Genomic DNA, 27,245 nt, shown 5'->3' on the forward strand with positions numbered 1-27,245 from the left:
GTGTAGCCACTGTAGGGCAGTTCCTCAAAAAATTAAACAGATAATTACCTATGATCCAGCAATTCCACTTCTGGGCATACAGCCAAAAGAATTAAAAGCAAGGACTCAAACAGATATTTGTACACCACGTCAATGTTCATAGCAGCATTATTCACAATAGCCAAGAGGTGGGAACAACCAAGTGTCCATCAACAGATGAATAGATAAACAAAATGCAGTATATACATACAATGGAATATTATTCCACCTTAAAAAGGAAGGAAATTCTGACACATGCTACAACATGGATGAACCTTGAACATCCTTGAAGAGTTATGCTGAGTGAAATAAGCAAGACACAAAAGGACAAATACATGATTCCACTTATATGAGGTACCTAGAATAGTCAAAATCATGAAGATAGAATAATGGTTAGCAGGGACTGGGGGAAGGGGAATGACGAGTTATTGTTTAATGATTACAGAGTTTCAGTTTGGGATGATGAACAGTTCTGGAGATAGTGGTACTGGTTGCACAACAATGTGAATGTACTTAACGCCACTGTGCAGTTTTAACAGTACACTTAAAACTGGGTGAAATGGTAAGTTTTATGTTACGTATGCATATTTTACCACACACACAAAAAAGATTTCAAGTGATTCCTTGTCTGAGTCCACAAACTTATTTATTTCACCAGCTACAGTAAATTCTGAGCTCCCTGAAAATCTGAATCGCAACTCCGTAACATTAAAGGTTTTAAGCACAAACCTTTGTGTTAAAAAGGTTAATAGCTACAGCCAGTTAACCTTTGCTGTTTCTATTTTCACCTACCACTGAACCCTTACTATATGCTTTTGATAATTTCAACCCTTATTCCAATCTATACAAATCACTAAACAAGTAACGTGAAACAGTCTTACTCTAGTGAGCTTACGCTATCTAGCAATAGCATCATCAGTTTTCATTGTTGCACTAAGAGCAAATGAAGGCAGCAGCAGTACACGACTTGAAAGCCTTCTGTACTTGACAAACTGCTAGTAAGACAGGTGGGGGAAAGATTATACACTTAAAATACAGCTCACTTGAGCATGCTACCTCATGTGCAGTATCCCGATAAGCGTGGCAGCCAAACTTGAACTGAGTCTTCCCATAATACAGCAACGACTTAACCGAGAAAGCAATTCAGCAGGCAGACTGGGTAGAAAATATACAAGCTGGACCAAACGCTGCTGAGACTCTGCTGGGAGAACCACCACAGTGCCTTCTTGTGGATCTAGTGGGGTGGGCAGACATAGTAAATTCAACTATAAAAGATATACAAACCAGAGATTAAATCAATAAAGCAGACTGAGTGATTATTTTCACTGTGTTGTGAATTCCAATATATCAATTACATGAAAAAATTTTCATCATAAAGCATATGTGTGGCTTAAGTTATTTTCTAAAGTAAATCAGTGACCATAATCATTATTTAAAGATATATTTATTTAACACTGTAATAATTTCATAATATCCAAGTGTCTTGTTTGAAATAAGAACTTGGATGGGGGTAAAGGGATTGGACACAAAGCAAAACATTAAAAAACAAGCACTTTTGCTAAACAGTGACAATTACAATATCAACCTAATTTAAAGCAAAAGACCTGTCTGTACACATACACACACACATCCCTACATATAAGCAATACAGAAAAATACAGATTTAAAAATATAACCCACAAAAGGTAGAAACAAATCATATGTCCATCACCCAATGAATGGATAAATATAAATGGTATGTCCATATAATGGAATACTACTCAGCAATAAAAAGTAAAGTACTGATATATGCTACAAAACGGATGAATCCTAAAAGTAGTATGCTAAGTGACAGAAGCCAGACTCAAAAGGCCCTGTATTATAATAATCCCATTTATAAGAAATGTCCAGAAGGCACATATATAGAGACAGACAAGTAGATTAGTGGTTGCCAGAAGCTGGGGAAGGAAGGAGTCGGGAAGGACTAAAAATGGGTAGTTTCTTTTTGGGGTGATAAAAATATTCTGGTATTAGTGGTGACAACTGCAAAACCTTGGGAATATGTTAAAAATCACTGAATTGTACACTGTAAAATGGCAAATTTTATGGTATGTGAATTATATCTTAATAATAAATATAAATTATATATATGTATATATCCCAGTATGCTTTTATTGATATTTTTGCTTAAAATATGAAATAGTTCAAGGGATGAAGAAGTATTAATATATGGAAGTCTACTAAATATCCATTATGATTAAATAAGTAATTTGCCGACAAAGCTTCAAAGGAATTTTTAAAAAATACCTGATCAGTTTTGAATTTGGGGATACCAGGTAGTTTAAAAGAAAATTTAAGAATGCAAAAAGCATCTATTAACTTTCTGCAACTATTCAAATAAATAATACCTATTATTGAAAGTAAATTTACTGTTTGATGTTTTATTTTGTTTTGGAATTTTAACTGTGGTATAACTAATTTATAATAATTGAAAGGAAAGGCAAACCTAGAGCTTCCCTTAGAAACTTCTTTCCTAAATTGAGGTAGACCAATGTATATGTACACAGTTAAACAAACTCTTACCATAGATTCGGAGAGCAGTCACTTGTAAACTTTTTAGTAATTCTTTATTTGCTCGTGCTGCAGCAGTATGGATGATATCAATAAGCTGTGTTGAGAGCTCAGGGTTTCGGGAGCCCAGATGAGCGAGTTGCAATGGTAAACCAGCCAGCCAACGGGATATCACTTTACTACGGTATCTAAGAATGGCCAAGGAAGAATAAAATAAAGTATAATTTTCAAAGACAAGAGAAATAAACAAAACAATTTTTTTAACTTAAGTACACCAAAAAGTGACAAATCATCTAACAATAACACCACATTTACTCATTTAAACATTTGAGAGCCTACAAGATTGCCAGCATCACTTATTCAGCTATAGCATTTTCCAAGTTTTTACCTACTAAATTAAAAAGTTCATGTAATCTGGGGCACTACCTAAACTGTATTTTTATCTTAAAGGACACAGACACTACTTAACTCTTTGTGTACTACTTATCTTAATTAGTGTTAATTATTATACTATATTAATGCATTGATGCATTTACTGTAAGGTGCCGCCACACTAAATGGCTTCAAACTTGTGTTATTTTAGCTCCTTAGTATACTTGCTTTAGTCTCCTTACTCAGGTAACAGCAATCATTTTTGCTGTCCCCTCAGAGCTTAGTGATTTAGGCATGACCTTTGTTGTTAGACAGAACTGAAGTCTCAACTCCATTATCCATTAATTGCATGACACTCACCAACTTATTTAACCTAAACTTTAGTTTTCTTCTGTAAAATGGAAGTAATAGTACCTCCTAGTAGTAGTATGAGAATTGAGACAAATTATGAAAAGCACCTGGCTTACACTGAAGACTCAAAAATGTTGCAACTACCTATGTATGCTGAGGTATCCCAAATCTCTATCTTCCGCTCAAACATCTCTTCCTGACTCAAATAAACCTCCAACTCATCATATCAAAAAGTTATTCTTTTTGTTGTCCATCTCACCCGATAGCACCGAACCAGAAGCTTTCTCATCTTCTATTGCCCTCCTTCTTAGACCATATGCCTCAGTGTGTAACTAAGGGCACAGGGGTTCAACCTCCATAATTTTTATAGGAAGCAAAAGAAAAGACTGAGGCTGCTATAGGTTGTTCCAACTGTCCTTTAGCTGTAAGAGGCCAAGTGGAAATACATGCGCAAAGAGACTTTAATCTCTTCAGTTATGCGTATAGTCACACATTGCTTAACGATGGGGATATTATGAGAAATGCATCATTAGGTGATTTCGTCATGGTGCAAACATTATAGAGTGTACTTATCCAAACCTAGGTGGGATAGCCTACTACACACCTAGGCTATACGGTACTAATCTTATGGGACCACTATCGCATACATATGACTGAAACGCTGACTGAAATGTTGTTATGCGGCATGTGACTGTATAAAGATTACTGGCACTATTCTGTATGCTTCTTCATAAAATTTTATATCTTTTCTTAAATGCAACCAAACTGGATAAAAAGAGTAAACTTCTCCCAAGATTTAATCACCTCACCCTAATAAACAGACTACAAAAAAACTTGGCAAGAAAAAGGCAAAATAATAAATGAAACTTTACCTGACTCTGTAAGATCGCAGTTCTTCTTTTTGATAGATTTTACTGAAAAACTTCAGTAACAAAGTCCGAACTGGAAGGAGAAGGCCCCTTTGCTGATACAATGTATAAACTGCCTTTATGAGAGACTCAGTAGCTTCTAAAAAGAGAGAGAAAACAACTGCATATGAATCAAAAATGTTTCTTCACCAGCCCCCAAATTCCTCTAAAAGCACAGAAGTATTTTACTTTGTTCCTATGACAAATTACATCTTAGCCACAAACTGATGACGACCATCAAAGTCCTATAGCAATGGCCTGACTAAAATAAAAGTCAAACCAACCAGAGATTACAGTATAGATTTTCCTAAGGGCCAACAAACCTAAGTAGGGATGACAAAAACTAGGATAGCAGAAAGGCGAATAAGATGGGAACCAAACAGGAAAGCTTTGTTTGTGAATGAAAAGAATTAGTAAGAACGCTAAAATCTGACTTAATGTGACATAACTTCAAGCTAGAAGAAACGCAAAGAAAATAGGCAGGATTCATTCTATATGGATCAAAGGAAAAAGCTCTCAATTTCTAGTCAAACTAGATCAGAAGAAGGTATTTCTTCATCAGTAGGCTTGATAGCATTTCTTCTTAATAATACCTACCTCCTTTTACTCCAATTCTGTAATCTGCTATTAATTTGATCAATTTTTGCTTCAGAGTGGACCTACCCACTGAGAAATGGATGCTCTGAGCCATAAACGATTTCAGTGTTCAAGAAAGATAGTCCTTCATAATTATGCTAGCTTTTATGGCTTGAATGTAACTAACCTGACTACATGGAATGTTTGAAAGTCATCAATTCAAAGGTAGACCCTAAATGGCATGCATAAGAGCTCCTCTCTTAAATAAGGACAAAGCAGCATCACCTACCTCTGTGTGGTTGTATCTGCATTAACCTCCACGATACCCCAAGCAATCTGTTCAGCTGCTTACTATTTAGCCTAGAGCCATCTTCAAGGGTCTCTGTCACAAATTTCCTTATCATTTCTATCCAATTGGAATCCTTTTGCAAAGTTGAGGCATTTGCCAAGGAGACCATGATATCAGACAGTGTTAAATTCAGTAAGAGATGATCTACATTATTGGAGAGAATCATGCAATGCTTGTTGCTAAAAACAAATAAAAACAGACGTCAATAAAGTGTTATATCTACCATGCCTGCTTCACTCAGAATACTTAAAATAATCAATGGGTCAAAAAATATTTCCTTCTGGAATAAAGTGCCAAAGAAGAAAGGTACGTAGGCCATTGTTTTGTAAATAAAACATTCATTATGGAATCAAGGTTGTTAAGACATGAATTAAGAGTATATACTGCTCAATTCACTACCCCAGTTGCTATTCACACAAAAAGTAAAGGCCCTTGTAGCACTGCTTGGTAATCTTAGAAGTAATTTAAGTAACTACCTAGAAGTAATCTAAGAAGTAAAAACCTCAACACACTTGAAGATTTTATTTTATTATTTTTTTAATAATTTTATTTATTTATTTACTTTTCCCCCAAAGCCCCAGTGGATAGTTGTAGGTCATAGCTGCACATCCTTCTAGTTGCTGTATGTGGGACGCGGCCTCAGCATGGCCAGAGCAGCGGTGCGTCGGTGCGCACCCGGGATCCGAACCCGGGCCGCCAGCAGAGGAGCGCGTGCACTTAACCACTAAGCCACGGGGCCGGCCCTTGAAGTTTTTTTTAAAGCAGATACTTATACTCGGATGGAGGTCACAGTATATCTTGACTCTTCTTCTAACTAATCACAACTTAAGAGGCTCACTAATTTCTCCTGGCCACAATTTCCCTTCCAAGTGAAATAAAGAGACTGGTCTAGATAAGCACTGTTCTGAAATGACTTAATTTTATGACTCACATATTAAAATCAGTTGTTTTCCAGCCAAATAAAACACATTTCTTTCAAAGCTTGAAAGAAATTTCAATAAACCTCAAATACAATACCTTAATAAAAACAAAACTTGCAACTTAGAATATAAATACTCATTTCAGACTATGGTATGTATAGTCAACAGCAGAGCTTACTTATTTCATGCTTAGGAAAATGTAAAGTTGATTAAAATAAAAAATATCTCTAACTAACCAATTTTAAAGGAAAAGGTTAATCCTGGATTAGGCCATGAGCAAGGACATAGTAAGGACATAGTAGTGAGGAACCACAAATACATGGGAAAGGAAATAAAAGAAATTTGGTGCCATCAGAGCATCAAATGTAGTGCTAGGAATGACAAATGAACCTAGAAAGGTAAAATGGGACCCAATTACAAACAGTTGGAGGAAAAGGAGTAACATGGTTGAAAATGTTTTTCAGATGGATGATTCTGTGGATGGAAAAAGAAAAATGAGAGTTACAAAACTATAAACAAAAAAGCAGTTGTATGGCTATGACAGCAATCTAGGCAAAAGATGACAAGCACAAGAACCAGGATCAGTGTTGGTACGGACTGGGAGAAGAAGGGACATTTTCCTAGGAAGAATAAAAATTAGCTAGATTTGAAGTTTGCTTACTTGTCCACATGTACGTGAGTTTTGGGATGGCAGAGACTGAAGGAATCAAGTGTTCTAGCACTGGTGACTGGGTAAATGGAGATGATGTAGCAGACACAAGAGGAGCAGAGATCCAGAAAATATATTCCACTTTAGATATGTTGATCTTGAAGTGTCTGGTATAAATCCAAGAAGACATGGCCAATAGACAGCTCAATGTGCAAGTGTGACACTGGAGAGAGGAAGTCTGAGCTATTTAATAGAAATTACCCTCATGACAACTCCTAGCTGCAAAAGAAGCTGGGAAATCTAGTTTTTATTTCATGCAGTCCTACACCCAGCTAAAAACTGGGAATTCTATCATTAAGAAAGGAAAGAATGGGGGCTGGCCCCATGGCGTAGCAGTTAAGTTCGTGCCCTCTGCTTCGGTGGCCCAGGGTTCGCAGGTTTGGATCCTGGGCGTGCACCGACGTACCGCGTGTCAGGCCATGCTGTGGCAGCATCCCATATAAAGTAGAGGAAGATGGGCACGGATGTTAGTCCAGGGCCAATCTTCCTCAGCACAAGGAGGAGGATTGGCATCGGATGTTAACTCAGGGCTAATCTTCCTCACAAAAAAAAAAAAAAAACAAAAAGAAGGAAGGAAGGAAAGAATGAAAACTGCGACAGATGACTAACAGTCTATACCACAAGCCCAAAATTACTACAAGGTTCTTTGCCAAACTGCTCAGTGCCCAAAACCAAGGCACATTTTACACTAACTAGACCACAAAAAAACTTAATTGCAACATTTCTTTACCACAGGTAGAGCTTTCCAAGATCTACTCTAAGTTTATCTCAAGCAGCATAATCTATTACTGTCTGGAAGATCTCAATGGACACTGCAAACCTCAGAGAATTCATTCTGCTCCTCTAATAATTTATACAAAATTTTAAAGACTAAATATACCAACCATCGAGTCTATGAGGGAGACACACTGCGGGGGAAACTCCAATTTAAACATTTATTGGGGCCCAAAATCTAGGAAAAAGCAAGATCTCAGCACTCAAGTCTTAGTCCTGAGGACAAATGCCAATTTCAAAGAAAAAGCTGCAAAACTGAAGTAACCTTTTAGTGGCCTCACAGTTGGAAAAGTCAAAGCCCAGGGCCTGGCAAACGTGGGGACTTCATATTACCCTACTTCAAAGCTGGACCCTTAAAGGTTTCTCTTCCAGGATAAAGGTGAACTAGAAGTAAAAACAGCTCTTAGATAAAGCTTAATCCCAGTTTTGCATCTTCCCAGCAGTTTAAATAACAATTCTTCCCAGCTAGATCTATAGATTCAACACAATTCCGATCAAAATCCCAACAAGCTATTTTCTGGTTATCGACAAACTGATTCTCAAGTTTACACGGAAAGGGGAAAGACCTAGAATACCCAACACAAGACTGAAGTGGAAGAAAGTTGGAGGACTCATACTATTTGATTTCAAGACTTACTGTTCAACTATAGTAATCAAGACAGCATGGTATTGGTGAAAGAATACACACACATAAGTTAATGGAACAAAGAGCTCCAAAATAGACCACCAAAAATACAGTCAACTGATGATCTTTGACAAAGGAGCAGAAGCAATTCAGTGGAGAAAGGACGGTCTTTTCCACAAATGGTGCTGGAATAATTGGACAGAAATTCTAGCACCAAAAAACAAAAATAGAAAAAATATTCAGAGGATTTGTGTTTGACCACGATTGAACAAAACTAAAGAATTAAAACCTGGAAGATATGAGATAAAGAAAAGACAAGAGAAATGGGTAGAAGATTCAGTGAGTAGGTCAAACATACATTTAATTAGTCTTTAAAGGAAAGGAGAGAAATGGACTGCAGCAATTTTTTAAAAGAGGAGAATTTTTCAGATCTATTTAAAGACACTTCACTCAAGACTGAAGATCTCAGATTTAAGAAGTCCACTGAATCCCAAGGAGAATAAATAAAAAAGAAAACCACACCCGGATACATCATTGTGAAACTGTGAAAACAAAAGACAAGGAGAAAAATCTCAGGGGGAAAAAAAACAGGTAACTTTCAAAGTAGCAACAGCTAAACTCATAGCTGTTCTTAACACGGCAATGGAAACCGGGAGAGAGTCCAGTGTTGCTGTCAGTGTGCTCAAAGAAGAAAACTGTCAACCTAGAGCACTATGCTCTGCTAAAACATTCTTTAGAAATGAAGGACAAACAGTATTTTTATACAGAAAAAAACCTCCAGTAGATTCTAATGGTCCCAGATGGATGGACAGAAATATATGAAAAAAATGAAGAGAGAAAAAGCAGGAAATACATGGATAGAACTTAGATGGATACAAGTTCTCTAAAATATTAATTTTTGCTTGAAAGCTCAAATTTTATCAGTGGCACAAATATTATCAATTGTTTTCCTGGAATTGATAGGCTCACTTTGTTCATTTTTGAGAAAATATCTGCCAAATACCTAAGCCTGGATGGTTTGTCTGTTAATCATTCTTTCAAGGTAAAATCGTATCCATCAGAGGAAAATACTCACAAGCAGGATAATCATAGAAGTGTATTTCCTTGAGATAACCATCATTCTGTGGTATGCAGCTAAAATACTTTATGCAAACTTCCCATTTCATCAGACAGAAAATTAGAAATCTGTCTTCCCAAGGATTGTGACTTAATAAAATTAGTAATTTTTACTGCTTCATTAAGGACATTTTTAAGTGAAACTGGCTTGTTCTTTTAAACTGTGAACACATGATGGTGAAGAATACAATGTCTACAAGTACAGTTTAGTGCCACTGCCTTAATCCATGCTAAGATACCAACAGCTTTACCCACTATTGCTTTTGTACCACCAGTGCAAATGTCAGAACAATGAAAAAGGTAAATAATGTCTTAATATAATTGTGAAAATAGTTGTGACCTTGTGGATCCCAGGGGTCACAGCTCACACTTTGAGAAACAGTCTTAGATAAATGGCGTAAGAGTAAGCTAGTTAACTGTAATCAACTGTCTTACAATAGCAAAAATGATCTACCGCTTACAGGAAATCCCCATAAGCTTTCCTCCCACCCCTAACCTAATTTGTTCTGTTCCTTTATCATACAGTTCTCCCAAAGTTAATACCTGTCCTTAAGAATTTCAGATTCTGGATCTTCAATGGAGTTTTTTAAACTAGTTAGGAAAACTTTCTATATACATTCAACAAATCTCTTTTTACCAAGTAACCTTTTGTACTGTTCCAGGTGATATTTTCTTTTAGCCTTAACAAACATTTCTGTTCAATTTAACTATAGGAAGCCCAGATTTCTCCTATAGGTGAAGCTGCAAGTCAATTTCTTTCTGCTTCCTTAAATATTCAATTCCTATTGCACTGTCTCTGGGGTTTATTCCATCCTCAGGTTCCCACAAAGAAATCTATTTGTTAGTACATTTTTCTAAAATGTAATCATTCACATGCTGTCTGAACTATTATTTACCCACTGTTTCTTTAATATAGCTCACTTTCAAAAAACAAGTATTTCTAAAAGAAACTTTCTATCACTACCATAAATGGAAAACCAGCCCTTCCTAATATACTTTGCAATAAATTCCCAACCACCGCTTAATCAATCTCAACTTGCTAAATCAAAGTTCTCCATTCCCTCTGAAAAAATAAACTAATTTTCCCAGTATACTGGAAAATCTTTTGAACTAGTAGACTACTCTAGCCAGCAGTGAACTTCTGCTCTCACAAGTTGATTTGCAGACCAAAGGCAAGACTTAACTGTATCTGTTCCTACTACATACTAGAATTACTTCGTTAGAATAATCACAAACTAGTAAATTACGAGTGCAAAAAGCAAGTTTTCTTAGAAACAACTACACTGAATCTTTAAAATGTGAATATTTTCAATAAAGCCAAAATTATATCCTTTGATAGACACCAAAGAATTGAAAAGTGGGGACTTGAACAGCTATTTGGAGACCAATGTTCATTACAGCATTATTCACAATAGCCAAAGGGTGGAAACCACCCAAATGTCCATTGACAGATGAATGGATAAACAAAATACAGTATTTACATACAATGGAATATTATTTAGCCTTAAAAAGAAATGGAAATGTGGAAGCAACCAAGAGCTGGTTCAGTAGGTGAAAAGATAAATAAACTGTGACATACCCATACAATGGAATATTATTTAATACTAAAAAGAAACGAGCTATCATGCCATGAAAAAAACATCAGGGAGGGAAGGATGAATAGGCAAAGCACAGAGAATTTTTAGGACAGTGAAACTATCCTGTACGATACTATAAAGGTGGATGTCATTATACATTTGTCAAAACTCATAGAGCACATAACACCAAGAGTGAACCCTAATGTAAACTATGGACTTTGTGTGATAATAATGTGTCAGTGGAGGTTCCTACAACCTACAACCTACAACAATAGGTTGTAACAAATGTCTAAGTCTGGCGTGGGATGCTGAGAGTGAGGGAGGCTATGGGGGCAGTTTATGGGAACTCCGTACTTTCTGCCCAATTTTACTATGAACCTAAAACTGCTCTAAAAGGTAGTCTATTAAAAAAAAAAAAAAGAATAAAATGCTGGTACATGCTATAACGTGGATGAACCTTGAAGACATTATGCTAAGTGAAATTAAGCCAGACACAAAAGAACAAATACTGTATGATCCTACTTATATGAAGTACCTAGAACAGTCAAATTAATAGAGACAGAAAGTAGAACAGTGGTTCCCAGGAGCTAGCTGGGGGAAAGAAAGCATGGGGAATTACTGTTTAATGTGTACAGAGTTTCAGTTTGGGAAGATCAAAAAGTTCTGCAGATGGATGGTAGAGACGGTCCCTATCTAACAATGTGACTGTACTTAATGTCACTGAACTGTATGGTAAAATGGTAAATTTTATATTATGTATATTTTACCAGAATAAAAATAAATAATATCCTTTGCAACTGTATTTCAACCTAAGATGAAAAAATTTAGACAACAGGTCAAAAATTAACTGGGGTTACATGAATAAGTAAAAGTGTAAAGACCACTGGCCTAGACTATTGTTGGCTCCCTAAGTTTAATTTTGTTGCCCTCTACAGGCTACCTGTAATACTTTTGTATTACCCTAAACTCTTCCTTCATTAACTTTATCACACTTGGTCACTGATTAAAGAATCACAGAACTAAATATAAATATGTCTCCCTCATTAGACTGCACTCCACAAGAACCGGTACCCGCTATCTACTTTACCACTAAAGGCTCAGCACCTAGTATACTAAGTGCCTTGCATGTTATTAAGTGTCCGATAAATCTGTCAACTAACGACGGTACACCCATACACTCTTGGATACTGTACTTACATTTAACGGTCTGCTGAATTCCAAAATCCTAACCATTATTTAATTTCATTATGATGAAATTATATACGGAACCTCTTACCAGAAAAAATACACACACACACAATTCTATTCAAGAGTTCAAGGACTTTCTAAACCTTACCCATGGACCTAATTAAAAACTTTTGCTCTAGTAAGAAAACTGTATAGGGGGGTACCTAAGCTTACTCAAGAAACTATCTCCCTATTTGACTCTCTGTTCCCTCCAACTCCAGAAACTCCTTAAATTAATATTCTAAAACATAGTTTTGATCCAACCAAAAGACTTCAATGCCAAAAAGATCAAAACTGAAAGATAAATGAACTCTAGAGACAAGAAACGATTTTCAGCATCAAGGCTAGTGAATAGCAGAAACCAGACTGGACTCAGATCTGCCTCATGCTCTCCATCTCTCCATTACCTAATCCTATAGCTTTCCTGTATGCTATCTCCTCCAGTTAGTATAACCTCTCATCCCTTGCTTCATTTCTGCCTGCAAAAGTCATATCCATGCTTAAATATCACTCTTCAATATAGCTTTGTCTGTTTAGCCTAACAATGATCTTTCTCTTCCTATGAATTCCTATAGCACTTCTTAATTGTACAGTTCAAATGACACTTTTATACTGCCTTGTGTTACATATGTAAATTCACTTTTCCTCCTGCCAGTTATTGAGTGATTGTTTCTCAGCTTCAAACCCACCCTTCTACACTCTGCTTTGTGATCCTGGGGCTGGGACTCTGTGAGCCACATTTTTTCTTTTGCAGCTGGCTTCCTGTTAGGCTCTGCCAATCAAGGGGTACTAGAAAGAGACTGCAAAGCTGTAAAAGGAAGATGAGACACTCTCCTTTCTGTTTGCTTCCTACTCCTGTTTTGGCTTCCTTTTGCTGCCAGTGCAACCCAACAACTCTTCTTCAGGCCAGCAGCAATTCAGTCCAGTAACCACAGTTGATTCCAGTTCGCAGTTTTTCTGACACAGAACCAGCATCATTATACCCCTAAGAAACATTGGCACCAGCCAGCCAGAACCCCCTTTGCAGAGTTCTGGGCCCCAACTCCATAGGGCCCCTCTTCTGATCTCAAAGACATTCGCCATCAACTGAGCACCAACCCCTTCCCAGAGGTCTGAGTTTTGGCTCCACATAACCTTTCCTCCAAGCTTCTTCCCCTCTTCTCTTTGTCCTCCCAGTCCTAGAGACAGTGGCCACTTCCTGCACCTGCTACCTCCATAATACCTTACTATTCCCTTTTGTCTTTTAGTTCTGTCTCCTGAAGTCGGACCCTGACACACACTTTTACCAATTTTTTCATTTTTTACCGATTTTAGCAATTTTATGATATCACTTAGGAGAACAAGGAGTATACCTTAAGACACCTGGTTATCTCTATCATGATACTTTGTTTATAATAAGCAACCAAGATAAATATTTAGTGAATGAATGAAAAGCTCATCTGCCTCAATTGCCTTAGCACTGCTGAGCATATCCTTTGAACCCTGTTCAAAGATCCTCCAGGCAGTTTCTTCCCTTTGATAAATTTAAGTACCTTCTGATAGACTTTAAGATCCTTTCAAGGGTTTGCTCATTTGGGGGAACTGCACTTTTAGTGTTCTAGCTTGTACCTGCTTGTCAAATTTTATTAGAGAATTTATTTTTGCAATTATCTGCTCTCACCTGAGGTGAACATTTTAAATAGTTTCAACGTTTACATTTTTTTAAAACTCCATCTCCTAATCCATAACCCTTTCTGTTTATTTTAGAAAACTATTTTTCTCCAATTATCCCTCTTCCTTCAGGATACTGATATTAGTTTCATTACCATCTCCACATGTATAAATGAGAGAACTAGATGACCTTTAAGATACTCTCACTTAGAGATTCAACAATTACATAGTGCGTCTCCCACTTCAGCAAATTTTATTAAATTCATATTTATGTAATTTTACATTTCACACTCATTTAGCACAAAACACTCACTTTACGGATTTAAAAAAAATTTCAAAAAACTGGAAGTCCCAGGACTTAAAGTGACTTGTTCAAGATCAGCCATACTACTGCTACTTTTATTTTTATTTCACAATACCTAGATATAAATACCTCACAGTGTAAAAAGTTCTAGTTTAAGGCTCATTATTTTCTGATAATTTCAGGTAAAACAGCTTTTCAAGACTATACAGTGGAAAAGAATCACAATACCTTTTATTTGTCTCTTTCTTTCTGTTCTTGGTTATTTCTTTTAAGGCATATGGAAAATGACTCATAAAATGGTGTTTGAAATCAATAAGATAATTCTTTCGAAGCCACGACTCCTATTAAAATAAGCAAAGATCAGAAAATCTATAATAATCAATAATTTAAAATAGCTAATAAAACTTTAAGAGAAATTTGTTAACTTGCCAATATTCAACTATAAATTTACCATTATAATATACCTTCTGCTCATGATATAATATGTAAATAAATTTTAAAATCAGAATAAACTGTTATATCATCCAATTTTTACCAAGAGATCTTTTTGGTGCTTAATAATTACTTTTACTTGCCTTTTTATCTACTGTTTAAGAGGAGAAAAAGGGAGAGAGTAAGATTTAAGAAAATTCTGAATTTGAACCACTAACGCAATATTTATAAAATATACAAGAAAGTCTTCTACCTAGTGTTCTACTTACACCATAACTCTATTCCCCAGCAATTCCATTAGTTCCCATTAAAAGTATTTAACATTTTCACAAAGCAGTGCACTTCCCTAAATGTCTTCAGCAGTATTCGTGAATCTATCATTCTCTCTCACTTGAAACACTATCTAATTCCAAATTACAACACTCATTTCCTCCTATCCAAAAGACCAACGATTCCATTTTGCCAGGGACTGAGGGATTTCTTGGCATGTGGGGCTCGAGGTGCTAAAATAGCTGGTCACCCTACAGCTCCTTAGTATCCTTTACTGGATTCTTCTCTTCTTCCTGACCTATAAATGTATACTCGACATCTCCTCTTGGACTTCTAGCAGCCAACTTCAATTTAACATGAACAGACCGAACTCTCCCCACCAGCAGTCACACTGTCATTTGGAGCCTAACACAGGTATCATCCTTGCTCCTCCTTCCTTCACTATGCACACCAGCAGTCCTGCTAGCTTTACCAGAATCCAGCTGCTTCTCATCACTTCGACACCAGCTACCATTCTACTCCAAGCCACCATTATCTCTCACCTAGATTACTGCAATAGCCTCCTAACGGGTCTCCCTGCTTTTCCTCTTGCCCCCTTAAAAGTCAATTCTCTACAGAGCAGCCAAGATGATCTTTTAAAACATAAATCACACTTTAAAACAATACAAGAAGAGAGAAAGGGAATAGGTGTGTATGTAGGGCAAGACTGGTCATCCATGGGATGGATGGTCTGAGCTTGGGCTCCACAGTTTTGCTAGAGCTGGATGGAGAGCACAAGGGAGTTCATTAGTGTTCTATTTGTAAATTTGATATATTAAAGTTAAATAAACATAATTTAGATCACACCACTCCTCTGCTCAAAATCCTCCGATGTCTTTTCACCATACTCAGGTTAAAATCCAAACTCCTTACCACGGACCACAGGATCCCACATCTTCTGGTCACTGTCACTTTTTCTCCCTCATCTCCTACCTTCCCTCCAGTACCTCACCTGCACAGGCCTGCCTGCCATTCCTCAAATATGTCAAACTTGTTCTCACTTGAGGGCCTGTGCACTTTTACGCTATGCCTAGAAGGTTCTTTCCACAGGTCTTCACAAGACTGGCTCCTTCACTTCATTCGGTGACGTTCAAATGTCATGAAAGCATTTCCCAACCACCTATTATAGCTCCTCCTCACTCTGTTCCAGCACACGGTCTCTTTTTACCCTGCTTTACTTTCATCTTTCCTCCTAGTACAATCATGTGCCACAAAACGACGTATCAGTCAACAATGGACCGCATATATACATACATGACAGTGGTCCCATAAGATTAGTACCACATAGCCTAGGTGTGTAATAGGCTCTACCATCTAGGTTTGTGTAAGTACACTTAACTGCTTGCGCCACTGGGCCGGCCCCAAATTGTATTTAATTTTTAAAACTAGCTATCTATTAAGGATATACACAGTATTATCAGAAATAAGCAACCTCAGTAAGGATCTGATTACTCAATCACTGCAAGTAAGATTCAACGTACCTTAAGATTTCTTTTCAAAGCAAAGATCAAAGATTTCAAATTTCTAAAAAGTTTTTAAAAAAATACTACTTGGATAAAAATGAAATTTCTCAACTGTGCAGCAAAATACTAACAAACTAAGTGCATTTAGCAAAACCTAAAAGTAAGCAGTGATCCTAAGATTGTGCCTAACCTGGATGCCAATTTATCAACAGAAAACCTTCACATTTTATGAGAGAAAAGAGCTACACTTCAGCCTGTGGTGCGTGATATGAGTTTAAGGCCAAGGAATGCCATTTCATTCCTCCAAAAGTTTCAGCTGTTGCAGGTTACTCAATACCTTAACTACTAAGCTATAAATGAAGGTGAATGAGGGGAACTAATAGTGGGAATGGTAACAAAAAATAAACTAAAATGCATTTTAATGTCACCTTGTACAGGTAACATACACATTTATACTCTGTCTCTGAGATAATGGATCTTACATTATCCAGTTATTACAGTTCAACACAACAAATCTGCCAAAGTAAATTAGAGAATTCTACCAGAGGGTGCTTTTAAATACTATTCCTATTTGAATTAAACCCTTCTCAGTTTATTTCAATTTTATACAGTATCCCAATTCTCAGTTTATTTCAATTTTATACAGTATCCCAATTTAGCATTCCATATAACCATTAACAGTCTATGCAAAATACAGTCTTCTGAACTTAATATCCTATGTAAATGAACTGCTAATAAATATAGTCATGTTATAACAGCACAGAATAGTTCTAAAGTATACCACCTTATTCATAAAATTAAGGTAGTACTTAGATTCTTTGTCAGTGTTATCTGAGTGACAGTAGATAATCCAAAACTAGCATAATTAATACATTTGCATTTGACCCTACCATTCTATCTAATTACAAATACCATTACTAAAACAACAACAAAAATTAATCAGCGCCCATACGTAACCTAACACCAAAATGCTTGGAATTTTTATTTCTCAGCTTTCTAAAAATGAAGGAAAGACTAGTACTCAAGGTCCATGTTGAATATTATTACTTTGACTTTCGGTCTTAGCCCTTCAGATGAAAACAGATCCATTCAAGACTGCAAATAATATATACTTATCTAAGCTGTATGCATTATTACTGTCACTAGTCTAAAATCATACACTATACCCCTAACCATGATCAATTTCTTGCCAATGTATGCAATGAATCACAAGACATGCTCAAAATTGTAATCAATAAAATGCTATCTTATTTGAAAAAGCGATTCATAAACCATCCCTCAGACATAATGGGTAATGGGTTAATAGTGAAAGAGCAAGCTCTTAAAAGAAACACACACCTCAGTATAATTCCATAATGCTTTTCAAGATTATCAAATACTATTTTTAATTTATCCCTAGTCTTATTTATCTGGCATACTAACTCATTCTAAACTTCAGCTTGAAATAAAAAGAATTAAATAACACCAAAACACTGCCTTGTCAGTTTTGTACTTACTTAAGCAACTTCAAGGATTCATACCTCCCTAGTCAAAAGTCCTTGCAAGAATTTTTCTATAAACCAGATGCTTCAAGCTTTCAAGTACTGTTCCTGCAGCCCTTTTTAAGTGTGCTACCACATTAACTTAGCACCAATTAATCCTAGAGCTTGTTCTTCCCTACTTGCACCATGCGCTATATATCATATTCTCTCTAACACTTAAAAAAAAAAAAAGCTGCCAAAACGCCATTCTCCCCAAATAGTAGGTAAATTTATTCAAGAAACATGCCTTTACTATCAGCTTTCTACCAAGAAACTGCTATATTACTTGGAATTCATTTAAGTTAACTTCACTCACACTGTACCTACAATTACAGCTTACCTACAGTAAAGGTAACTTTTAGCAATGTTTTCTGACCTTATATCCCTTATCAAAACAAGAAGTGTACATTAAGCAAGTTTGTGTATAGCTTCCTCTCTAAAACACAGTAGTTTCAAAACAACTCGGGGCTGGTTATGAGATCTTCTGTTTGGTCCATTTCTGCTAAACTTGGTGACGTGGCACAAACTGGAAGGGAATACTTAATAAGCAACTTTTTTAATCCTATAAGAGGCCTCCAGAAACTAGAATGTTCCTACATAATAAATCTGCCATAAACAATGCATTGTAACACTACTATGAATTACATCTAAGCAAAACAAATGAAATCAAGCACCTTAAGCTATGCTTTTCACTTAAAAAATAAAAAATATTCAGATAATAATCTCACAAAACTATTTAATTTGTTTTGGGCAAAAGTAAGAAACAAGTTTACAGTTAAACCCCAGGAATTTTTTGAAAATACATAACCAATTAGTAGTAATATGCTGATTTCTAATCTGCCCACTTACTGAGAAAATAAAAAAACCCATTAGTTCTCACCAATTTATGGGTTTCATCATGTTGTTTAGAGAGTTTCCACAGAAGGGAAATAATATTAAGAACTTGCTGCATAACCTGCAGAGGTTCTCGTTCTATACCATTTCCAACAGAAGAAGCTAGTTGTGGAGGCATAGCTTCAATCCAGCACTCAATTAGCAACGGAATTATTATCTCAATAAATCCTTTCAAGTTTTCAGTAGATGACAGGCCTTCATCCACACTGCCTAGTCCTCCAACCAGGTACCTAATAAGGAAGGGTAAGAAGGAAAAAATATTTAATAATTAAAAAATATTATTCCTTGCTTAATTTAAATTTTAAATATAAAGTACCAATAAAATGAAGCACCGTGAATTGATAATTACACTGATCAAGACAGGTAAGTAAAATAAAATTCTAAGATGACAAAGCCAAGAGACTATTTAAAGTTTTACTTCTCATTAGGCTTTGCTAGAAATGAATAAATTAATATACTTTCAAAAGACTCCTCCCATCAGTAAACAAAATCAAATCATGAATAACTATACGAAAACTATGAAAGACAACAGCATGTCTTCCCATCATTAGCCATCAATGGTCAGCAGTTATAATTCAATACAGGAAAACTGAGTGTGGACATAACTGAAATCCTTCTTACCGTAGCCTGAACTGTGAACTGACATTTGGCTGTGAACCCCCATTTTCATAAACCTGGATGTGTTGCTGGTCGTTGGCATGTTCCTTCCAGTTGATAAAAATGGAGTTGCTAGTGGCATGGGGATTTTCTTTTTGTTCCTGAAGTCCTTCACTTTCTCTCAACCTACTGGATCCATCTGCCAAGGCCTGAAGGAATTTACTGAGTCTCACTAAGACTTTCAGCCTCCACTGCTGAGAAGTGAGTCTCCGATTAGGATTTACAGAAAGTATCCAGGACTGGGATCTGTCTCTATTTACCAGTCCTTTGGACAGCTGCTGATGAGAAATAAGTTCTACAAAATTCTTAAGCAATATACTGCTACGGCCAGTAATTAGAGCTGGGTAGTGTTCCAGCAGAATGTCCAAAACTTTTAAGGAGTCCTCCTGAATTCCTTCAGTAATGTGAGTCATGGCACTAGAGAGATGGGCACTTACCAAAGGAAAAAATGGAGAAATTTGTTCAGCTCGTATTTTGGGGGCCAGGAATTGAAGAAGTTGAACTGCTGCTAATCGTACATTAGCATCTTTATCTGTAAACACAGCAGTCACTTCACTTAATATGTTTGAAAGGTGTGCATCAATTATAAATGGGTATTGAGACAAAAGGTCTTTAAGTCCAAGAAGAGCACTTTGTTTAACCCCAGCATTGTAGTGATGCATCTGTGACAGCAAATCCTAGAGATAAAAATAAAGATACAGGTTTTAGGTATATACCTATATATACACATGATATTCTCCAATCAACATGCTAACTAAAACTATGTTAATAAATGGACACTTCTTGGGGAAACTGCTTCAACAAGTATATTCTAAATGTTACTTAGGTTTTATTAAGATCAGAAACATAGTTTTAGCTTAATAAAAACATTACATAATTTTCAGTTAGAATTTTTTCTTTTTGAAATTAACCTGCATGCAAGCTTAGGCATGCTATCATTTAAAGTGACAGCAATCACCACCACTATTTAAAGACCTGCTATGTACCAAACATATGGTAGGTACATTTACATACTTTTAATTTAACAGGTCCTTTCAGCCTATTTTAAATGGTCTTTCAGGGTGTGTGTGTATATTTTATTCACAGTATAACATCTGACAATTATATTTATGGAATAATTTACATAATCTGTGAAAAAACCATAACTTCAAATACTTTTTTGATATTATTTAACCTTTGGAGCTTAAAAAGCAAAACTAGAAAACACATATTCTCACAGAGACTTGTCCACAAATGTTCATAACAGCACTATTCATAGAAGTCAAAAAGTGGGAACAACCCGATGTCCACCAACTGACGAGTGATAAAATATGACATAAGCATGTACTGGAATACTATTCGACAGTACCAAGGAATGAAGTACTGTTCTGACACATGCTATGACATGGATGAACCTCAAAAACATGCTAAGCGCGAGACCAGTAACAAAAGACCACATATCGTATGATTCCATTTATATGAAATGTCCAGAATACACAAATCTATACAGATAGAAAGTAGATTAGTGGCTGCCTAGGGCTGGGAGGAAGAAATGGTGAGTCATTTCTCATAGTTATAGGGTTTCCTTCTGAAGTGATAAAAATGTTCTAAAATTAGATTATGATGATAGCAGCATAACTGTAAATATATTAAAACCCACTGAATTGTACACTTTAAATGGGTGAATTTTATTATGTGTAAACTACATTTCAATAAAGCTGTTAAATTTCTAAACAAAACTATTGCTCAAACTTCAATTAACTTCACACATTTACTATGAACCTGTAATAAGCTATGTGCTATAAGGGTTCAAAAATGAGCAAAACAAGAGCTTATCTTAATGAGCTATAAAAACAGCTGGAAAACTATCACATCAAAAACGTGACATATCAGGGAACTGCCCCATAGCGTAACGGTTAAGTGCACAAGCTCCGCTACTGGCAGCCTGGGTTCGGATCCCGGGTGAGCACTGACGCACCGCTTGTCAGGCCATGCTGTGGCGGCGTCCCACATAAAGTGGAAGAAGATCGGTACGGATGTTAGCTCAGAGCCAGTCTTTCTTAGCAAAAAGAGGAGTATTGGCATGGATGTTAGCTCAGGGCTGATCTTCCTCACAAAAAAAAACAAAAAAAAAAACTCTGACATCAAAAAGTTAAACACAAGAATTATTTCCAGATAATATATTAAATCATCAAATAAGTACAGAGGGGAGAAATCACTGTGGGTTTAGTAGAGCAAATCTTTCTGGAGGAGGCGGGAAAGCTGCAGTGGCAACATCAGACACGGATAACAGATGAACTCTACACTTCAGCCATTAATTAACCCTAAGAGTTAAAACAACTTTTCACAAAAACATAAAATCCTAGATGATTTCAAAAAAATCTTATTTTATCAAAACAATACTTATTATTTACCTTTATGTTAAGTTTTCTATTGTTTGTTGGAAGTGTTCCATCCTCTTTGAGCTGCTCAGGCAGATGTATAGTCTTCGTTTTAAAGTTTGTAACAGTAGCATTTTCTAACTTGGGCTTCTTTTTACCAACTTTTAGTTTTACTTTTTGAAAATCATCTTGGCGTTTTCTCTTTTTGGTCATTCTTGAGTGCTATAATGAAAACAATTTAAAAACGACAGATAAAGATAAAGATAAATTATAAAAGAATAAAGAAGGTATTTTCCAACATTTACATTACTCTAACATTTATTTCAAAGATAATCAAGAATCAAGGCCAACAGCGACTATGCCAAAGGATCAAAATATTAAAAGGAAAATACCTTTACGAAGTACAAAAAAAAAATCAGTTTAGTCAAGAGATACTGTAAAGCAGAGTTGTTAACAATAAGTCTTACCATTGGTCTGTCAAGGTTTTTAAGCCATGGAACCTTGTCAAGCAATGTGCTAAATGGAAACCTCTTGAAATTCTTTTCCTGTGTGTGTGTGTCTGTCTCTCTGTCTGTCTGGGGGGCCGGGGGTGGGGGCGGTGAGAAGGAAGGCAGCACAGTTGCTAGAGATATACTTTGTATCTGCTGGGAAGGTCCTGGCCACTAGAAGCTCTGAGAAACCTCTAGCATAACAAAGCCAAGTCTGAAAACCAATGTTATTATTTAATGCAGCCTGTAATAGTTAGGAAAGGTTTCATGAACCTAAGCTGGGTGCTTGAAAGTTAGGTAAGATCTAGATATGCAGCAAGGAGAGTTAATGAGCATTTCATGAGCAAGGAAAACAGTAGAGATCAGGAGCAGGCAATAAGCCTGGAATAGGCAAAAACGAAGATACCAGCATCTTGAACACCAGTAAAAGTTCAGACTAGACATAAACAGGAAATAGTATCCAAAAAACAGGATAAAAAGGAATATAAAAGGAAATATAGTGTGACAGAGGGATAAGGCACAAAAACTAGCCAGGCCACTGTTATAATAAATAACTCAGGCATAATCATGTCATCTTGCATTTCCCCCTCTTCACATTCTTGCAACTTACATCCAAATCTTCCCACTTACACACAAAATCTTTGATCTGTTCCTCCTACCCATTCCCAGGCCACTTCTTAAGTCCTTTATTTCTACCCTAGGCTGTTCAATTGTTTCCGCACTGGTATTCTTGCCTTGTCTCTACTGTCTACTCCACAGCCCATTTGCTAGAGAGTCAGCAAAGAGCTCTTTCTAAACACAGGTCTGAACAAGGCTCAGGAGCTTTCAGCTGCCCCTTTCCTCCCTTACAGTAAAATCTCCTTAGGTTGACATATCAGGTCCTTCCTAACTTCCTCTCCAGCTTTATCTTCCCACAGGCTAACTTCTATCTAAAAACTAGCCTCCTATACCTGGAACCAGCTCAGCTCTTCTTGAAGCCTTTTCCACATGCTGCAAAAATAATGAATTCTGCCTTCCACTGTACACCCACTGGAGTAGATAAGTACCTCCAGAATAAATAAAACTTCTCCTGGTCTATCATAATTATCCTATGCCCAGCTATTTAAAAAAAAATTCACAATGCCTACATATAGGAGTTCAAAAATTTGAGTAAAATGAAGGTTTGCTTTATTGTGAGATTAATAAAATGGATGCTGTAAGACCAGACAGCTCAAGTTCCAAGAATCCAGAAGACAATCACCTAAGACATTATATCCAAATTCACCACTGCAAGATATTACTACTTTAGAGCCCCATCAGCTAAGATTTCGCTACACAGGTTAAGAACAGATTCTAGATCCAGACTGATTAGGTTCTTATCCAGACTTGGCCACTTTCTAGCTGTAGTTAACCACTGTGCCTCAGTTTTTATCTATAAAACAGGATAATAATACTCCATACAGTTGTTATGAAGTAAGATAAATGAGGAGCAAATGAGTTCATATTCGTAAAACACTCACAACTTGCCTAGCACAGTTAAACATACATGCTATAAGCACAAACAAGTACATCTTCCTAAAGTGTCAGAACCAGTACAGACCAAGCACAATATTAAATGCATTATGTCCATTAGCATTCAATTCTCACAAAACCACGTGAGGAAGGTGGTACTAAACCCATTTTAAAGATGTGGCTCGTGGGCCCGCCCCGTGGCTTAGCGGTTAAGCGCATGCGCTCCGCTACTGGCAGCCTGGGTTCGGATCCCGGGCACGCACTGACACACCGCTTGTCCGGCCATGCTGAGGCCACGTCCCACATACAGCACCTAGAAGGATGTGCAACTATGACATACAACTATCTACTGGGGCTTTGGGGAAAAAAAAAGAGGAGAAGGATGGGCAATAGATGTTAGCTCAGCGCCGGTCTTTCTTAGCAAAAAGAGGAGGATCAGCACGGATGTTAGCTCAGGGCTAATCTTCCTCACAAAAAAAATAAATAATAAATAAATAAATAAATTGTTAAAAAAGATGTGGCTCAGACAGGTTTGTCAGTCCTTTATCAAGGAGTTGAAGAGCAATTCATACACAAGACTGAGCTCTGCATGCTGGAATTAAGGTGAGGACTGGAAAACTGAGTCGCAAAACAGCTTGCTTTATTATTCCAATTCCAAATTTTCATCCCACACCTCTAGTTATTCTAGTCTAAAAAAATGGTTAAAACCTAAAAAGAACTCACCTGGCCTCTTTTAATACAAAAATTGTTTTCATCACTTAAGCAAGCACACTTTGTGAGCTTTTCCTATAATTTTACTACTAGCTGGTACCAGAGATGAAACTAAATAGTACAAGACGTTCAGAAAAATCGAATGAATTAACCCTCCACTCCCAATCCTCTGTGCTACCTGTAGCCACTAACTTGTCCAGCATACAGTCCACCGACAAGCTTACGCCATACTATCCATCACTTTGTAACGTTTTCCTTCCGTTGGGAAAATTAAGAGGGCTGATGGCCCTTCTTTGACTTTTAAAGCTGGTAAAATTATTTAATGATACACAGAGAACATTTTTATACTAGGAACTCCACGTTCTATTAGCAATTCCTAAAAATCTAAAATAAAGGTTTTCACAGCGCAGCAAATCAAACAGTCCGACTAAGCCACTTTTACAGTAGCCAGAACTGAAGAGGAGGTAGGAACTCCAGCCTACGGGGCTGAACGCTCACAGCCCTGGACTTCCTACACAGGCGAGCCCCAAAAGTTTTAAAACTGAATTTCATACATTCCAACTGCAGGTCTTCTAATTTCAACCAAAGGGAGATCCTAGCCTATCAGGATTTCGAGTGAACCGAATTCAAGATAGTTTGCCACCTCATTATCCTAATTTCCAAGTTCTTTGCCCCAGAAAAGTCAAGGAGAGAGCACACTGCACTCAGCCTTTGGTAATTTCCTCTCCAGTCCCTTAGGCTGAGTTCCTCCAAACACAGTCCTGAAGGGGCCAGTCGGAGACACCAGCCTCCCCAGAAAGCAAATGCCGCGGGCAGGGGCGACTCGCGGGAGCGGACGGGCCCGTTCCGCCCCGGACAGAGCGCTGAGCCCTCACACCTGGACGGCGAGAGGGCCGACTAGGATGCGGCTGCCCCCACCCCCGGGCCTCGGTCCTGCCCGACCCCGTGCGTTTTACGAAACCATCGCTTCTCTGCTCCCGCGGACGGCGGTCAGGACCACAGCCGGGACGTGGGCCCGCTCAACGCACACTGGCCTGGACCCCTCAGCCCCGAAACCGCGCGAACGCGCCCAGTCACTTGAGGCGCTCGGACGCCCGCGGGCGCCCCGCCCCGCTCCGCACCCGGGCCCGCTCCGAGGGGCGCCGACCCGCCCCAGCCGGCCCTGCCCGCCTGGGCCGCGCACAGGGGGCGACGGCCCCGCGCGCCGTCCCGCGCCCCGAGAGGGCCGGGCCCAACGGGCGGCGGCCGCTCACCTGAGGGCCCGGCCGAGGCCGGGGCGCGGGGCGGAGGGGAAGAGCGTCCGAGCAGAAGCCCACGGGGCGACAGCGTGCGCCTGCGGCCTCAGCCTCCCGCTCCCGGAGCGTGTTTTCAAATCGCCTGGTCCTCACGCGGCCGCGTCTCCTTCCGCCGCCCGGAAATCAGGGCCCCTCCCCCGCCGCGCCGCGCTCACGTGACCGCGGCCCGCAGCCGCGCGCAGCCGGGGAGGCGGGAGCGGTGGGCCCCGCCCCCGGGAGGAGGGGGCCGGCCGGAAGCCCCCCGCGCTCCGGGAGGCGGAGGGAGGAGAGCGCAGGAGCCAAGGACAAAGCTCGGCCCGACGTCCAGCCCCCAGCTTCTCGGGTCTGCAGTTCTGGGGGTGTCGCCCTGGTTACAGCTAGCTGGGAGCATGCTTTCTCTCCCCACGCTACACCGCGGTTCTTCAGACCTGGAGCCGCATTCGAAGAAGAGTATGAGTTGAACTGAGTTGAGAAAGAGAAAAGTTTGGGACTGCAAGGACCGTAGAATTCCTGGGGACGTTTACCTGGATGGAGCAGTTGAGTTACTTGACAGAGGGCAAAATACACCTAGTAGCCGGAGCTTGAAAGTCGTAGTCGAAGATTTTCCCTAATATTTCAGTTTCTCAGCACTGCTACTGAAATTAAGTGGGCCCCGGGGAAATTAAGGGAGAAATTAAAATGCCTGGAGAGGGGATGAGAAGGCGAGGAGAATGGGTCTTTGAAAGATAGACTTGCCAAAGACTGGCAGGGGGCGTGGAGAAAAGAGCCCCAGAAATGGATTTTAGACCTTGATTCAGATTTGTCTCTACGGCTTACCAGATGTAAGACTAAAGCTGACAACAGTGTGAGCCTCAGGTTACAGGGTAGGGATTCAGAGAAATGACGTCTGAGGTCAGGGGAGAACCAAGCGCTGAGACTAAGACCATGCCTAGTCTATGATCAGAAATACAGAGACAGACCCAAATACCCGCCTCTCCCTTCCCTGGCAACACAGCCGTGCTGCCACAATCTGCCTTCAATCCGCCATAAACGTAAACATTTGGGACAGGGTTATATGGTCTTAAAACTTAGGACACTGGATCAGAAAAGGAAAGATTTATTGCCAGCCAGACATATCTCCTGAACTTTAGACTCGTATCTAACAGCGTATTCACCATTTCCTTTGGACATCCGTTCTATGTCTCAAGGTCAGCATGTCCAAAATGGAACTCCTGATTTCCCCCTGAAACCTACTGTTCCCACAGCCTCTTCATCTCAAATAGCAATTCCATCCTTCCATTCACTCAAGTCGAAACCTTTGGGATTTTGGCCTGGCTTCTTTCTTTCACATCTCACATCTACTCCATCAGGAGATTCTGCTGACTCGACCCTCAAACACATCCTGGCTTTCACCACTTAACACCACCTCTTTTGCTACCATCATGGTCCAGGCCATCTCAGGATCACTGTAAAAAGCCTCTGAACGGGTCTTCCTGCTTCCACCACTGCAGTGTAGTGTCTTCCCCTTACAGTCTAATAACCAGCAGAGCAGCTGTGTGATTCTTTCAAAATCTAAGTCAAATCAAGTCACTCTTTTGCTCAAAACCTCTCAAGAGCTCCCCATTTCATTTGGAGTAAAAG

General features: G+C 38.5%; 1 protein-coding gene across 2 annotated transcripts in view; it reads right to left on the minus strand.

Moving 5' to 3' along the window:
- TEX10 (testis expressed 10) overlaps positions 1–25,746 on the minus strand; it is a 66,026-nt gene extending 40,280 nt beyond the window's left edge. Inside the window, exons 1-9 of one of the 2 annotated variants that reach the window (XM_058523654.1) lie at positions 25,605–25,746; positions 21,695–21,883; positions 19,266–19,978; positions 18,631–18,874; positions 14,255–14,367; positions 5,065–5,303; positions 4,164–4,299; positions 2,581–2,756; positions 1,075–1,252 (exon numbers count right to left, since the gene is read on the minus strand). In XM_058523654.1, coding sequence (XP_058379637.1) covers positions 1,075–1,252; positions 2,581–2,756; positions 4,164–4,299; positions 5,065–5,303; positions 14,255–14,367; positions 18,631–18,874; positions 19,266–19,978; positions 21,695–21,874 — 1,979 coding nt within the window. In that variant the 5' untranslated portion in view covers positions 21,875–21,883; positions 25,605–25,746. The remainder of the gene's footprint in view (positions 1–1,074; positions 1,253–2,580; positions 2,757–4,163; positions 4,300–5,064; positions 5,304–14,254; positions 14,368–18,630; positions 18,875–19,265; positions 19,979–21,694; positions 21,884–25,604) is intronic. The other variant, XM_058523653.1, reaches the window with a different exon arrangement.
- Between the last annotated feature and the right edge of the window lie 1,499 nt (positions 25,747–27,245).

Source organism: Diceros bicornis, chromosome 28 (genome assembly GCF_020826845.1).
Source record: "Diceros bicornis minor isolate mBicDic1 chromosome 28, mDicBic1.mat.cur, whole genome shotgun sequence".
Classification (NCBI taxonomy): domain Eukaryota; kingdom Metazoa; phylum Chordata; class Mammalia; order Perissodactyla; family Rhinocerotidae; genus Diceros; species Diceros bicornis.